General features: G+C 39.8%; 1 protein-coding gene across 1 annotated transcript in view; it reads right to left on the reverse strand.

The window, feature by feature from the left end:
• Positions 1-676: 676 nt before the first annotated feature.
• Positions 677-17,764, reverse strand: part of DCC (DCC netrin 1 receptor) — a 943,937-nt gene continuing 926,849 nt past the window's right edge. Inside the window, exons 28-29 of the mRNA XM_054032598.1 lie at positions 3,743-3,885; positions 677-1,136 (exon numbers count right to left, since the gene is read on the reverse strand). Coding sequence (XP_053888573.1) covers positions 1,047-1,136; positions 3,743-3,885 — 233 coding nt within the window. The 3' untranslated portion in view covers positions 677-1,046. The remainder of the gene's footprint in view (positions 1,137-3,742; positions 3,886-17,764) is intronic.

The raw sequence follows: 17,764 nt of genomic DNA on the forward strand, positions 1-17,764 counted from the left end.
TGTGCCTGACCTAGGGTTGCTTTCCAATTTCCGCAGCCTCCACTGAGTTAAGAAGAAGTCATTGGTGACTGAATCACAGAGTTCATGGAACTGAGGAGTCTCAAAGAAGAGGTGGAGCAGTAGAGAAAGGGTGGGAGGAACTTCACCCATTTTCCTCTTGCTGCTGCGAAAGGTGGTCTTGGAGGAGCTTTCAGATGTCATCCCGGTGCAGTATGGCACAAAGGCCACCCATATTTAGAAGTGTTCTAGTCCAAGCTTAAGCACATCATTACTGTGTGTCAGAGAAGATTGCATATCATACCCTCTTTTTGTAAGTATACGGCAGCTGGCAGCATGCCACCAATGCAGATTATTTTTATGTTCCCAGATATAAAATGTTACCTATGGGAGGATTTCCAAATACTTGCAAAAATGGGTGGACTTTACAGCAACTCGCTAATGCACACTGCTTGCGCAGGATGAGTGATTGAAGTTACAAAAGAAATGGGAGTTATTTGTCTTGTTTTGTGCTGTTGGTAACACTTCCAATCCTTTGGTGCTATGTCGTGATTATTTGTTACGGGTGCTTTCGTATCAAAAAAGTATATAAAAAACAAAAACAAAAAACATGAAGAGTGAACTTCCACACTGACAAATTATGGCATGGTATATGCTTAAAAATACATTTGAATGACGTAAAACTAGATTTTCACCAAGAACTACACACCTCTATTAAGTAAAATGTGAGATAGTCGTGACACCTCAAGTATTACAAAGGCAAGCAGATCAAAATGAGCAATCAAGTGGCATCACCTCGGGCTTTGCTGTCGTTGTTTCACTTATTTGCAAGGGCCACACTTTCATTGCTTTAGATGCTTGATCTACAGTAATGTAGCGTATTTTTAGTTATTTATTTTTTAGGACTCATCAAGAATCTTCCTTACGTTGGATGAATGGTACTGAAGAAAGGGTGGTTTTATGGGGTTGTGTATGTGTGTGGTGTATATGAAGTACTTGTATGCTGCAATGTTCCTGGATAATACAATTTATCTATTCATCAACAGCTGTTAGAAGGCCGAGCCTGTAATAGCATTAAGTTGCTTCATTAGCCCCTCCAAACTGGCCATTTGTTCACTCAGATCATCCTGTTCATATACCTGCAAAAAACCCAAATCAATAGTCAATGTGAGCTCTAACCAAAAGTCTGTTTTAAAGGACACAGAAATGACAAGCAGGGATAGAGCCACTTGAAACAACACATTAAAACAGTTGTTCTCAGATTCATCACTTCGCCCAACTGAGACCCAGTCACCTCCTTGCTCCTCTTCCACTGCAGTCAGCAACCTCCTCTCCTATATATCTAGTTGGTGAACTCAAGGACCAAACTCTGTATATGCCTCCCCACCAGCAATGTTGCTTGCAATACTCCAAATCTTGGATTATTGCAGAATGGCATGAGACTGACTGAATGAATGGCAATGCAGCCATGGTGCACTGGGATGCACTACAGAGGCTGCTCCTGGAGTTCATAATGAAGGGCCTGATTCTGCAAGGAGCTGAGCGCTCCCAACTCCCACTATAGCCAGAGAGTCTTAACTCTTACCATTGCTGTTAATGGGATTTGAGGGCATTCAGTGCCTTGCAGGAGGTGTTCAGTATTAGGGTCTGTGACAGAAGTTTGTGTGTGTGTGTGTGGGGGGGGGGTATACAGAGGACAGCCAACTGAGTATCTGTCATGAAACCTTAAATAACTGGCAAATGTACCTATCATTGGGAACCACTGACCTCAAAAGTTATTGAGACAAGAGTAAAATGAATGCATCTCTGCTTTGGATTCACGGAGTCAGAACTCAAACACTAGTTATTTATGTGGACTTTTCAAAGGAAATGATTTGAAAGCACTGTGGGAAATCTGCAGCCTAAAGGTCTGGACAGAGTTAAGAATCCAATAGCATAATCGTGCCTCTGCAGAAATAAACTTTAAAAACTCCCACAATTCACCCCCCTGCCCCCAAAACTCTGACTACCTGAAGAGCCTATTAACTCCTGTGCCATTATTTCCTATAAGTGCTCACACACTTGCTGAGTTTGAAACGTGTCCCTCTTGGGAAATAAATTGCGCTGCTGTTCTAAGATATTTAGAGCCGAAATAGCATTTCATGTTATCAAATGTTCTGTGCTAAATTACTCTTTATGTCAGTAATTTTACCAAAGAAGTCATTTTCATTTCTCTCCCCCCAATACAAGACTCCATGTCCCTTATCTCCTCTATGCGGTAGAGCCAGTAGGACTTGGAAGAAGTTCAAAGAAATAGGCTGCAGTAAACCACAGGACTGCTCTGTGACCACATTGTTCAGTAATGGATTTTACCCACTGGTGCGCTGGCTCAGCACTACATTTTATTCCAAGCACTGGTGGTTTCAGTCCCATTGCTGATGTAGGGTTAGACTCTCAATCATGGAATCATGTTACACTTGTTGACTGAAGGTCCAGGTGATTGCCAGAATCAGGAAAAAAAAAAAAACACAGCAAGGGGAGTAAATGCCACTTTGAAAAGTAACTTATTTAGTTAGACGAGGATATTTATCTTATCTGCTTTGGAAAGAGCTTTGAGATCTGTGGATAAAAGCACCAGGGCATCAATCCTGCAACTAGATATGCATTTATAGGAGTCAGTGCTAAGCATTATCATCATTACAAAGAGCCACTGGAAGCATAGGCATCACTAGAAAAAAAGCTACTGGGTTAGGAAAGGGTCAAGTAATAAAAACCTCTTTTTTGGAGATGGTTCCACACTTTGACCGCCTTTACTCTAACATAACGTGAGAAGAATTCTCTCATAACAACACAATAGCGCATTGCTTATGATACTACTAACAATAAAAGGGAACATAATTTAACTGTCCTACATTTATATGGGCAGCAGACCAAAAATCTCTCTGTGCATGTCAAAAACAGATTTCTTGCTTTTTCCCTTCCCCAAGGTTTCAAACATAAGAGGATTAGGTAACAAGATGCCAGATGAACCTGTCTCGTGATGCATAGTAAGCCACTTTCACATGCTAGGAAATGAAAATAGATTGTACGTAACAGTCTGTCTCCCTTATTTTTTTCCTTTTTATTTAGTTTCTTTTGCTCTTTCTTCACCTTTCGTAAAGTACTGTGTCTAAGACTCTTAATAGGAGTTAATGGGATTGTTCTACATTTTCTGATTATTTTTTCAGACATCTTTTCCTTCTGATCCTTTCTTTTCATCTTACCTATCCCTTTCACATTATTTTTTTCTCTTCATTGTCTGGTATTACTTTATAATCTTTTATTCCTTAACTTATTTTTTCTGACATCAGTTTTCTCATTCATTCTCTCTTCCATCGGTCCCTTTCTCCTTCTGGATCCTATGCTTGACAACTAGAATTGTTTTGATCTCTCAATAGGTACAAAAGAGATCATGTAAATAGCAATATGAATTATAGGTGCACAGAACACAGGTTATCTGTCTATCTGCATCAGACACAGGCCCAGATCCAAAGGCCACTGAAGTCAACAGAAAGAATCTTACTCACGCTAGCAGGCTTTGGATGAGACCTGTTGTGCCTTAATTGCTACTCACTGGTATAACCTAATACATCAAGTAGGCAGAGATGAAGCTGTTCAACTAAAGTGATTGGACAGAATATGATTTACAGCTATGACCCTGCACTTAAAGTTAATACGGTTTGCGATGAGACTCTTTTTTTTTTTTTTTTTTTAAGATTGTTCTTACGTTAGCTGGATCCTCTGTCTGTTTGTGGCCCTCTTCTGACACTTCTGGGGCTGTTGGCACCGAGACTGGAAGCAGAGGGGATCGTGCTTTTCCAGCTAATCCAAGTGATGCTGTTTTAACTTGAGCCTTGGGAAGATTAGGCCCTGAAAGAGAAAACAAATCACAATAATAATGTATGAATAATACATATAAGGGAAAATGAGATTTAAGCCTTCTGTGCAAAATGCACTTGATTTAACGGGTTATAATTGGTTTTAAAATTTTCAATCCTAAATACAGATTATCTTTTCCAAATGTTCTTATATTGCTTCTTCCTGAAGGGAAGTGCCGATTGGAACGCTCTTGTTGAAACGCTATCAATTAGATTTCACTGTGAGCAAGCTCTAAATCCTCTTGCTGCCACATTCAGACTGTCAAGTATTTTGGGATGTCTTTGTAACTCAGATGGCAGCCGTTTTTGCCACTAGGCCAGACCATGGTGGGCTCATCTCCCAAAATCGAACTTAAAATCTGCCCAGTACTAACACTTCAGTACTTGCGGGTGGTGGGAGAAGTAATGGTTGCTACACTTGCCACTCGTCTAATGAGACATTGTGATGAGGTCCCCGGTGGTTTTTCTGGTGGAAATTAAAGGTCCTCTCGCATGTTTTATCTTTTAAAACAACAGGTAATAAAACCACTGCCCTGGTCAATGTGTCCTCTCAAAATACAATAGCTTCTAATGCTCATAGCTATGTGGAAGCTATTGCTGGTAACATAATGGCTGGCTACTGCAAAGAGTATACGACTCTGATTTTAAAGACACTGGAATGGTTTGAAAATGAAACAAAATGTATAGTGTTCATTAAAGAAATGGGCACATATCAAAGACTCATACTATCAGAGGTGAGGTTTTCAAAAGTGCTCAGCATTGGCCTAACTCTGCTCCCACTGAAGTCACTGATAAAAATCCCACACTACCAGTTGTGTAAAGTCAACTCAATCCATTGCATCTACTTTATCCCTTCTCTTGAATCGGATTCTCTTCCACTCAACCACTGCAATGCATGTTTGTTCCCTATGGTACCTTTTAGGTTGATATGCCCAGGTTATCAGCACTCTCCAGACTGAAATTTGTTTGGCAGAGTACATTGCTTGCTAGGGTTGTGGACTCTCTCAAAGCATGGCTGCTATCAGTTATCAGGAGATCGCTGTTAACACCGATGATCCCGTTAGGGATAATGCTACATTTTCTGCACTGTGCAAGACATTTTTTTATTCAGTTCATTTGTCATCCTGGGAATCAAGACCAAAAAAATATATGAATGAATGAGCCTGGCCCTCCAGCCTCCGCTCCTTATCCCCCATAATTTTATTAGGAGCAAGGCATTTAAGATTGCTACCCAGGTGTAAAATGGATATAATAATAATTACCTACCTCACATAGGTGAATTATATCTAGATATGGTCTTAAAACCACTACCATCTCTGCAGTATTGGAGTCATGTTAGGCTTAATTAATGAATGTTTGTAAAGTGCTATAAGATCATTGTATTAAAAATGCTAGGAGAAGGTGCAAGATGGCATTATATAATATTTTCTATGTCTATTACTACATCAGTTTGCTCTCCCTCCTCCATGTATAGACTAAATCATTGGGAGTAAGGTGCCTAAATACTTTTGAGGGTCTGGGTTTACCTTACCAGATTGGATTACCATGCCATCCAGTCTGATATCCGACCTCTAATAGTGGCCTATGTGTGATGCTTCAGAGGAACATGAACATCCTTCCTGGCCAAATAATACACCAATAATACCCTCTTCCTGGTGTCCTGACCCTGGTGGGAAATATCTGATGCCCTGAAGCATGAGAACTGATTATCCCATCTTAACAAGCAAATATGAGTTTGGGTCATACAAATTATCCCGCCTCTATTTAAATCCAGGCTGTCCTTTCTAAATTATAGGGTTTAACTTTAATCATTCATTGCTCTTGTTCTTCCCCAAATAGGTTCCAACCTGATGAGCTCAGTCATTGTAGATCATTAATAGAGCATGAAAAGTAATTCTCTGGGGCCTTCAGTGGTGCTACCAAGAGGAATAACTCTACTATGGTAGGAAAGGCAGTTGCTGCAGCTGGAAAAGACAAAGTACTCCCCTACTCCCAATAAATGATTGCTGTCATGACAGTTTTTAGTATTTTTACAGCTCTGGTGAGTAGCCAGGGGACAAAAGCTGCAGATTAATTTTCCTGCATTTCAAAGAATGGTTTTTACATTTTTAATTAGTTTAAAATGTGTATAACAGAGCTAAAACACTCAGGACCCGCAGCAGAGGAAACACAAAAGAGCAAAGAGAGAATGAAATTCCCCCCGCATTAGAGAGCCCCCTAGCACATTAGTTATAAGTACAGTAACTTCCAATAAAGAATTATAAGACAAAGACTAAAAGGAAAAGAGACCCATGTATGTACACTCCCCAAGTGTCAGTCTCTTTGATAATACAAGTTTAACTGAAACAACAACAAAAAAGGAAAGTCAATACTGACTAAAAGAGATCACTAAAAAGATACAAACCCTTTGCTAGCTCCAACTTAATAGCTAAAAAAGTTCTTTAATAACTGGCGCTCCAAACTTCCCAGTACTTCAAAGAAAGACTAGAAGACACAGCTATCTCCAACAGATACAATCTCTTAAATGTCACAAATTCAAGTAAAAATTTTAAGAAAGAAAATGTGTTTAGTTTCCATTTCCTCAGAGAAAAGTGATTTTCAAAGGGGAAGAGGCTTTTTTTTTTTTTTGCTATTAAAGGATTTCGGCTGATGTGGAAGTGAATGCATACACTCTCATTTGCATTGATGGAAGCAGTCTTTAAAATTTGTGTTTGACCAAGCAATTTCTGGACCTGGCTGTGGCATCAGAATCCATTTGATATTATAAGAAATCAGTACATGGTGTAAGGCATACAGAGGAAGAAGACAAAGATCTTAAGATAAAATGAGAAATCATCCAAAACTGAACTTCTAAATTCTATTTACACAAAGAAAAACATTATGAGTCAGAGGACGTACATCACTGTATCCATATTGATTTAAATGGAATTATGTCCATTTACACCAGCTGAGGATCCGGCTCTATAAATTATTAATACCCTTTTGTTTGTAGTTTCAAAATGCGCTCTGTATTTATCTGTCTGTATGATGCAGCGGGAGCAGAGACCAGAACTGGCTGAGAAGCCTGGATGACCCAAGCCCACAATACTGGGGGCCTTTCACCTATGGGTCACAGGTGGGAATTTTGCCAATGTTTGTAGTGATCAATGTTCAGTGGTCTACTATATGTGAAACAGTAGAGTGGTTTCAGTCCAGTTGTGAAAGGCCCCAACTGAGCAAAGCCCTTTAGCACATACTGAACTTTAAACACATAACTAGTGACGTCAATGTGGCATACACACATTCGGAAAGTACATGCTGAAATGCTTTGGTGAATAAGGACATAGGACTCCATTATCACAAACCCCACAATTATAGCTACCACTCTTGTTTTAAGCTCCCAGGGACAGGGACTGTTTTTTGTTTTGTCTTTGTACAGCGCCCAGCACAATGGGATTCTGGTCTATGACTGAGGATTCTAGGTGCTACAATAATACAGATAAAGAATACAATAAACTGTAAGCTGGTGTGGGCAGGGACCATACCTTCTGATACGTTTTTAAAGCACTAAGAGGACATCTGCATTAACCTGTGAAGAAAACGAGTGCAACTGTGACTTCTGTAATGGTAGGATTTATTTTTATTTATATTAGCGCCCAAAAGGCCCAATAAAAATATATTTATTCAGCTTCCTATTACAGTACAATTTGACTGGAACCTTTGGATACCACTGTAACATAATGAAGAATAAAACTAAACAATTGCAAGTCAGACTTGCACCATGCTTGTTCCCTGGTTAGCTCAGATGTACTGTATAATGTTTCTTTCAACAAATGACTTCAGACTTGCTTGATCTTCATGGATTTGGGGAGAAAGTAAACATTTTGCATGGGCGAGAATGAGTTTATGTGAACTGCAGAAATATTCTGCTATAATATTCCTGCTGTAATGCATATTTGTACCTTTACATCCCCTGGTAAAAATCCTGTTACTCATATGTAACTCATTATAGTAATTGGCCTTAAAGAGCTGCTTTTCTGTACAAAGACAGATGTTCCCTCCTGGATATTGTTCATAAAAAGCCAAAATGACAATTAGCATTTTGTTTCCCCTTCAGCTCACAAAAACAACAGGCAATTTCTAAAGCTTGTAACTAAAATGACAACCAGAAAATGTTACTTAAGTAACCCTACATTTAAAGTTCCCCAGTAAATGTTTACAAACCATAATCAGAACACCCACAGTATAAAATTTGATTAGTTGTACATACAAGTAAAAAACAAAGAATATTGAAAAGACCAAGCAGACCTTTCATTAAATACACTGGACACAGAAGGTTGATGTGCTAAGTAAGCTAATGTATGCAAATGAATTACTAATTAAATTAACAACCATTTAGTTTCTAAAGCTTCCATACCCAGCAGGAAGAAAAGAAGAAAAATAGGAACCTCCGGCTCATGAAGAGAAAAATGACAGTGCTCATCAGGTGTAGTTCTAAGTAGCCACAGCATGAATTTACTGTTTTAAACTTTTATTTCTCAGAAGGGTTATTAATTAAACACTTCATTTGCTCATTAGTTATACGGCATATGGCTGCTAGGTGAAAATTCCAGCTAGTGTCTTATTTCAGAAGGCCTTATTGAGCACATTATGTCACTCTGCATTATATATCAACAGCACGGCACATCAGTGGGCAAACAAGTATTCTGTAACATCATTAAATGAAGATAACTGTAAATATATGTGGTTGTATGGGTAGCAGCCTAGATGTTGTGATATGGACACCAAGTAACTGTTTGTAACAGCAATATATCATGTATTGTATGGGCATTGAGGTTAATAGCAAAACTCGAACTGACTTCCGAGGGGCCAGAATTTCACTGGATGTGTTCACTACTGGTCCGTCTATCTCCAAAAAGGTCTAGAAGTAATAGAATGGCTCCAGAGACAGCCACAAAATATATTAGTCTTATTTAGTTCAGAGAGGACGTGAATAAAAGGGTGACATGTTAGAGGTATGTAAATCATGCATGGTGAGCAGGGAGCATTGCTGGCACATGATGGCATATATCACATTGGTAGATGTGCAGGTGAACATACCATACCATCAGGGGCTCGTTCACCTGCACATCTACCAATGTGATATATGCCATCATGTGCCAGCAATGCCCCTCTGCCATGTACATTGGCCAAACCGGACAGTCTCTACGCAAAAGAATTAATGGACACAAATCTGACATCAGGAATCAAAATACTCAAAAACCAGTGGGAGAACACTTTAACCTGTCTGGTCATTCAGTGACAGACCTGCGGGTGGCTATATTACAACAGAAAAACTTCAAAAACAGACTCCAAAGAGAGACTGCTGAGCTAGAATTGATATGCAAACTAGACACAATCAACTCCGGTTTGAATAAGGATTGGGAATGGCTGAGCCATTACAAACATTGACTCTATCTCCCCTTGTAAGTATTCTCACACTTATTATCAAACTGTCTGTACTGGGCTAGCTTGATTATCACTTCAAAAGTTTTTTTTTTTCTCTTAATTAATTGGCCTCTCAGAGTTGGTAAGACAACTCCCACCTGTTTATGCTCTCTGTATGTGTGTATATATATCTCCTCAATATATGTTCCATTCTCTATGCATCCGAAGAAGTGGGCTGTAGTCCACGAAAGCTTATGCTCTAATAAATTTGTTAGTCTCTAAGGTGCCACAAGTACTCCTGTTCTTCTTTCTCTTTTTTTGAAAATAGCTCTTTCAGTCACAGAGATGCTGTTATTTAAAGAGTGGTATTTCCCCCCCTTTTACACAGAGAGTTTTTAAAACTTACTTTTAAGGTTTCATTGAACAATACTGAGAATGAGAGGAAATACTATGTGTGATGAGGTTAACAATTTTATCTATTACTCACATATTGTATTACTGATGTATTGAATTTGCAAACTGGGAATCATTTTAAAGTCAGAAATTGCTAGGCTCAAAAGGCAGAAGCTGACTGAATGTTTACACGGTCTCCAGGGATTTGAAAGCTAATTAGGCAGACATTCAAAAGACCACAAGAAATAGACCAAGCCAGCTTAGGTAAAAGTCAAGCTGTTAACTAATTAACTAGCCTGTTACCATTGCAGGAAGGATCAACACATAACAGCAATGATTCATCATACAGAGAGTTTGCCTGTAAAAAGGAAACAGCTCCCAACAGACTCCACATAATTCAAGTTAGTCCCCAGTCCTGCAAACATTTATACATGTATTTTATTTCCATGGGACAACTAATAGTAGTAATGTTAAGCACATACATAAACTTTTGTAGGATCAAGGCCTTATTTCCTATATAGGCTCCCAATTTCGCAAAGCATTTAAACACCTGCTTAACTTTAAGCACAAATAGTTTCAATATAGAATATAAATATATTTAATCTGTAATAGATAGTAAGTATACTGGGACTGAATTAAGTCTTTAGTTTTGTAAGAACTGGAGCCATTTCCTTGCAGCATTAACAGAATTGTGAGACACTCTGTAGGATTGGACCATAAATGTCTAGGTGAGGTACTACAGACACATTAAAAGATATTTAAGCATTTCATTTAATACTTTCTTCCTATGTCTCAGATGCTTCTGACTATAAAGAAGGTGACAGACAAAACTTGAATCTTTATTTTTTTAGTTAGTAATAAAGAAATGTGAGGTTTTTATTGTTATGAATTAAATATTTGTGGAAGGGTTTCTGGGGAGGGTTATGTATATTGCAATGTGAAGAGGTCTTTTTTTTCCCCCCTTTCAGTTCCACACAATTACAACAGGAAATCACAAAAGGATCAAAGACAACTAACGGGTTATTTGATACTGACTGTACTAAAGTGTGTGTTCTAACTGTTTAAATGTAGTTCTGAGCTTGCTTGTAACTACATGGCAGAATGTCCCCATTAAGTGTGATGGTGCCTCTCAAGGGAACGGAATGTGAAACCATATGAAAAATATTTGAAGACTAGACTTTTTTACACTATAAGTAAAAAAAACGAAAGAAATAAAACCGACCCTTGGGGCACTCCACTTGAAACCAGCTGCCATGTCTAGTTGGCAGCCAGTTTCAAGCGGAGTGCCTCAAGGGTCGGTCCTGGGGCCGGTTTTGTTTAATATCTTTATTAATGATCTGGAGGATGGCGTGGACTGGACTCTCAGCAAGTTTGCAGATGACACTAAACTAGGAGGCGTGGTAGATACACTAGAGGGTAGGGATCGGATACAGAGGGACCTAGACAAATTAGAGGATTGGGCCAAAAAAAACCCTGACGAGGTTCAACAAGGACAAGTGCAGAGTCCTGCACTTAGGACGGAAGAATCCCATGCACTGCTACAGACTAGGGCCCGAATGGCTAGGTAGCAGTTCTGCAGAAAAGGACCTAGGAATCACAATGGACGAGAAGCTGGATATGAGTCAACAGTGTGCTCTTATTGCCAAGAAGGCTAACAGCATTTTGGGCTGTATAAGTAGGGGCATTGCCAGCAGATCGAGGAACGTGATCGTTCCCCTTTATTCGAAATTGGTGAGGCCTCATCTGGAGTACTGTGTCCAGTTATGGGCCCCCCACTAGAAGAAGGATGTGGAAAAATTGTAAAGAGTCCAGCGGAGGGCAACAAAAATGATTAGGGATCTGGAGCACATGACTTATGAGGAGAGGCTGAGGGAACTGGGATTGTTTAGTCTGCAGAAGAGAAGAATGAGGGGGGATTTGATAGCAGCCTCCAACTACCTGAAGGGGGGTTCCAAAGAGGATGGAGCTCGGCTGTTCTCAGTGGTGGCAGATGACAGAACAAGGAGCAATGGTCTCAAGTTGCAGAGGGGGAGGTCTAGGTTGGATATTAGGAAACACTATTTCACTAGGAGGGTGGTGAAGCACTGGAATGCATTACCTAGGGAGGTGGTGGAATCTCCTTCCTGGGAGGGATGATTTAGTTGGGAATTGGTCCTGCTTTGAGCAGGGGGTTGGACTAGATGACCTCCTGAGATCCCTTCCAACCCTGATATTCTATGATTCTATGATTCTATGATATTTACATCATCAGTAAAAATAGCTTTTAAAAATTACTTTTTCAGAAGATAATGAACAGCGGCTTGACTCATTCTATAAGGGAGATGCTTTTAAAAGTTTCATTTGGGTAACTTTGATATTGTGGGGAAAGAAATTAAAAAATGAAAACAGAAAAGAGAAAAAGGAAGAGGTCATTTTGTGAATTTCAAATGCACAGTACCAACTATTTCATGGAATTGCCCATTGGGAAGACTTTGAAGGATGTTGACAAGCCTTTTTTTTGTATGTAATAAGTCTTCACAATAGGTGTAACAAATGGTGGGTACAGAAAGGACACCTGAAGATGAGAACAATCACAGAGAATGTTAACACCTAGAAGATGAAAGTCAAAGCCTTGAAACATACGAGATGTTTGTTCTGTCCTTTCAGGGCCTTTCCATCAAAATTGGAACTATAAACTTTAAGAACATGAAGACATTTACAAACTTCAGTTGGGCATTATGATGTTTTCTTACAATTCCATTATATGAAGTTAATGCATATGTCAGAATTCCATGAAAAATCCAGTGACTGTTTGGGTTTTACTTTACAACATCACATTGATCCTCTTTGTCTTTTACTTCTCAAACTGGAAAAAGGCTTTTCATCTCTCCTCAGGAAATATGCAATGAGATCAGTGAGCTGTCAGTATAAAATGGATGTTGCTGGCAGTCGCTGGTCAGTGATAATGAACACAATCTCAACTGCAGATTCATACATCTGAAAAAGGTTTGCTTTTCCACCTGCGTGACACTGAGGGCTTGTCTACACTTACATTTTATAGCGCTCTAACTTGCTGGCTCAGGGGTGTGAAAAGCCCTAGTGTAAACAGGGTCCAAATGCTGGGACCCGCGCTCCCTGCACTCGGAGCTAATCCTCTCGTGGAGGTGGATTATCAGGAGCGCTGGGAGACCTCTCTCCTAGTGTTCACACGCGACTATACTCGCACTTCAAAGCACTGTTGTGGGAGCGTTCCTGCGACAGCGCTTTGAAGTTTCTAGTGTAGTCATGCCCTGAGCCAAGCCATATTAGATTGAGTAGAGCTTTGAAATGTAGACTTGTATTCTTAGAAGAACTGGAAGAAAGTAGTGATTGTATTGGTCTGTGTTTACCTATATCTTGTTAGAGCTTAACAACTAACCAGATGGTTCCTGTTTGTTACTATCCTTTATCTTCAACTCAACTATCTTCAACTCAGCGAGCAGCCCCAGCGGTGCTCCCCGTGTCTATATCTCCCACTCTTGGAGCAGCACCCCACACCCCAGAGGATCTTGCGGAGACATTAAGGCAGCACCCTGCCAGCCCAGTGGCAGCCCACCACCTCTCCAACAACCTTGCAGCGTGTCCCCTCAAGGTGCTTTAGCATGGTGGGGGTGCCTTTGCCCATGTGTCTGCTCTGGCAACCTGCACTCTGTACTGTGAATAGCAGAAGCACTTTGCCCAGGCAGGGAGCTGGCTGCAGAGGGAACCGGACTCAGATTCTCCGCTCTCTCATCACCTTTATCCAGATGATGAGAGAGCGGAGAATCTGAGTCCGGTTCTCTCTGCAGCCAGCTCCCTGCCTGGCAAAGTGCTTCTGCTATTCACATGTACAGAGCGTAGGTCACCAGAGCAGATACATGGGCAAAGGCACCCCCACCGTGCTCTGGAGCCCCGATGGAACTGAAAACCCTTGGTGCAGGTGGCCTTGGTGCCACTGCCTGGCCTCCCCCTCAGTTTGAGGGGGGTGAAGGGGCTGCTCCAGGACAAAGCAGCAGCAATGGCCAGGGGCCAGAGGGATCAGTTTACAGAGAAAGTTCAAAAGAGATTGAATTTCTAGCACTGAGCTCAGCAAAGGGTGGATGGGGAGTGGCCGAGAGAAGTGACTGCAGGCTCCTGGAGGATGCAAACGCCATGGAACAGGGTGGATAAAAATCAATTATTATTTTTTTTTTAATCAAAATCAGATTGTTTTTTAAAATGTTATATTTAAATTAAGTAGAGGTTCAATTTTTAAAAATAAACCTATTGTAAATTAACTTTGAAATTTAAGGCCTAAATTTATTATAATCTATTAAAACCATTTAAATTAAATACAAAAAATAATATTCACCAGTACAGCTTTGCTGCCAAGCTTTAAAGCAAGTCAAACTGCTGAACTGGTAGAAGTCACTGACTAGGCACTTGGAACCAAGTCAGTTCCAAGTGACTTGAGGATTCACTTGGATCACTTGAGGATTACCTGTTTTATTCATTCCCTCTGGGGCACCGGGCATTGGGCTCTATTGGACCACAGGATACTGAGCTAGATGGACCTTTGGTCTGACCCAGTATGGCCTCTCTTATGTTCTTATTGATTCAGAGATCAAAAGGGGATATTAACATTAAGATGGAAATTGGGTGTAATAATATCACTGTCTATGTTTCTCTTTGAAATTTGTAGTAAACTGTCTATGAACTGCTTAAGGGATAATTACCTTATGCTGATAAATGCAACTAATTACCTTGTATACATAGGAAATAGAAGGTTTTACTTCAAAGCCACTATTCTTCACCCAATGAATATCTGCTGTCAAGAGATTATCATAGCCCACCGGAGGTCTATAAATGTATTCTAGGGCCCTGATCCTGTATCTGAGATCTGCTTAAGTTTCGTCAGGGGACTTTAAGTCTCCTCAAGACTCCAGTCTGGATCACCCTTATATTGGACATGGTTTGCCTATTTTGGACTATAACCTGATGAACTGATTCTGAAAAGTACTTTTTGCAATTCAAAAACTCACATTTCTACTATGAAAGTGACCTAAGAACTTTACTCATAACTGTATGTATAATGATCTTTTAACCAATACTCCCTCTCCTTTTCTTTTTGAATACATTTTAGTTTCGTTAATAAGAATTGGCTGTAAGCATGTATTTGGGTAAGATCTGAAATATCCATTGACCTGGTGGGTAATGTGTCCGATCCTTTGGTAGAATTTTATATACGATGAACACAATTTTCAGGAATCCTCATCATATTTGACTTGGATGTCTGGGGTGGAGGCCTACGTTGAGCTGCTTTAAGGAAGCTGTGTTTTTGGCTTCTGGGTAACCAGCAAGGTATTGTAGAAGCTGTTTGGTTGCTGGATTGGTGAATCTAATGATTAGAAATAACCACCAGTTTTGGGGATCACCTACCACCCCATTCTTTGCAGTTTGCTCTGATTAAGCAATCTCAGTGTGCCTCCCGGACCCTGGTCACAATTGATAACCAGGTGGTAAATAAGCCATCCATGCAGTCTTTTTATGGATTTGTAGTCCATCTTTTGGAAAAACACCCAATATTTTCAAGAGAGAGTTGTTTAGAGATGATGGAGTGATCCTCCAGAAAACCATTAAAAAAAACAAACCGTCTTGACTGCTGCCTCATATTAGGCAAAACATGTAATCAATCAATTTATTTCTATAGGGGCTTGATTCTGCAAAGCACTTAAGCACATGGTAAATTTTAAAACCTTAAGTAATCCCAGTATAGTCAATAGTGCTATTCAGTAGTTAAAATTAAGCATGGGCTTAAAGTGTTTTGCTGGACTGTGGCCAGACATCTCATTAACATGCATGATTAAACTCCTGTGAGCTTTCATCACCGAAGTATCTGAGTTGAATGGAGGAAGCCTGATTTCATAAAATGACATGGGAACCGAAAAGTTTGAAAGGGTTTTTTGGGGGAAGGGATGGCAGGGTATATGGATGTGTGTGTGAGAGAGAGGGGGGATGTTGAACATAAATGACAACAGTCTTTGACTGCAAAAGTTGTGATTTTTTTATATGATGCTAATGTGAATTAATTTAGGATTCCAACACCAAAAGGCTATGAATATGCCATTAGTTTCCCAAAGAAAGTTTCTAACATACCTCCTGTCCTACCAGTGTTTCCTGCATTCTCAAGACATCTGTTACTCTGTATCCTAGATAATTTAGCAGAGGAATCTAAAACTGTCATTTCCAGCCAACATTAAAAGATGAAGAACTGGAACTAGAAGAACCAGAAATGCTCTCATAGTTTTTGTGCAAAGAAACTAATAGTTGAATTGGTGGGAGTTAGAACTATATATAAAACAACAATATGATTTGATTTACATTTTCCATTAGCAATGGGAAATATTGACTCTGAGGGATAAATGTCTAAAAGAGCACACAGATTTATCTGTACAGTTAATTAATTAGTGTCAGCTGGATTAATGTGAATAAATGCCCCTGTTCCATCACTAGATTATACCTCTCTGCTTTGTTTTTAAGTACAGTTCTGCTCCACAGGGTGTTAAATTTATAGTCTCCCCCAATTACTTCCTGATCAAACATACTTTGCTTACAATTAAAGAGTTGCCCTTGCATTTGGAACACAATTAGGAGTTAACAGCTACTAATTATTATTATTATCATTTATATTGCAGAAGTGCGAAGGAGGCCTAGTGCTGGACCAGGAATCCCTTGTCCTCGGTGTAGTACAACCCCAGAACAAAATGAAAGTCCGTGCCCCAGGAGAATTGAGCTTCCTCTCTCATAGCTTTGTTGGTTCTGCAGTGCCAACTGAAGCAAAACAATAGCAGCCTTTTGTTTGTTTGTTGCTATACTAATCAGCTATGATTCTAAACACACAAAAGTATAATGGAATGGTTTTAGCCCACGAAAGCTTATGCTCAAATAAATTTGTTAGTCTCTAAGGTGCCACAAGTACTCCTGTTCTTTTTGCTGATACAGACTAACACGGCTACCACTCTGAAACCTGTATGATACTGTTCAGCTACTTGGTGGCACTGTGCAAAGCAGATCTTATTTAAGGTAACCTCAGCCTGTATTTGTTTTCCCTTTTAGGTGTTTATCACAGTAGGAGGCATTAAATGAATTACATCGGGGACCGTGGAATTGATGATACAGCAGAGGAACAAGGTAGTGACAGTGTGTGCATTCTATATGATTTTATGAAAGTATGCTGATGAGTATGAATATAATGTAACTGGAATATGCTTCATGCAAAAGGTCTCTTGTAAGGTATCATTACAAAGCTTATAATCTACTGAGTGTGGTCATCCTATTTGTATAAATGTATCACTCTTGTATCTGAAACTAGAAATATAAAATATAACTCTGAGGGCCTATTGTAATTATGCAAAGTGTGGGCCATTAATGGTGGTTTGGAATCTTGATGGTTCCCATTAACCAGGACAATTGTCTGTAGATGGCTCTGTTTTACTTGTGAGTCTTCCTGTATACAAGTGTGCTGGCAAGTGAGTAATGTCTTACAGTGACATGTGATCATGTCACCTGAACTGGAATCCATCTTTAACCTGGTGCTTTTCTATTGAGAAGGGGTGGGTGGGAACCCAGAGGAACAAAGGATTCCCGCCTTATGCAAAAGATATATAAGTGGGTGGAACAGAGAAAAGGGGGCAGCCATCATGAGAAATCCCCTAGCTACCACCTGAGCTGGAACAAGGGCTGTACCAGGGGAAAGGACTGTGCCCAGACTAGGAAGGTGTCCAGTCTGTGAAAGAAACTTATTGAAACATCTCTGAGGGTGAGAGTTTATCTGTATTCAGTTTTATTACTGTATCAGGCTTAGATTTCCGTGTTTTATTTTATTTTACTTGGTAATTCACTTTGTTCTGTCTGTTCCTACTTGGAACCACTTAGATCCTACTTTCTGTATTTAATAAAATCACTTTTTACTTATTAATTACCCAGAGTATGTATTAATAGCTGGGGAGGAGGGCAAACAGCTGTGCATATCTCTCTATCAGTGTTAGAGAGGACGAACAATCTGAGTTTACTCTGTATAACAGGGGTCGGCAACC

Source organism: Malaclemys terrapin, chromosome 6 (genome assembly GCF_027887155.1).
Source record: "Malaclemys terrapin pileata isolate rMalTer1 chromosome 6, rMalTer1.hap1, whole genome shotgun sequence".
NCBI classification, from domain to species: Eukaryota; Metazoa; Chordata; order Testudines; family Emydidae; genus Malaclemys; species Malaclemys terrapin.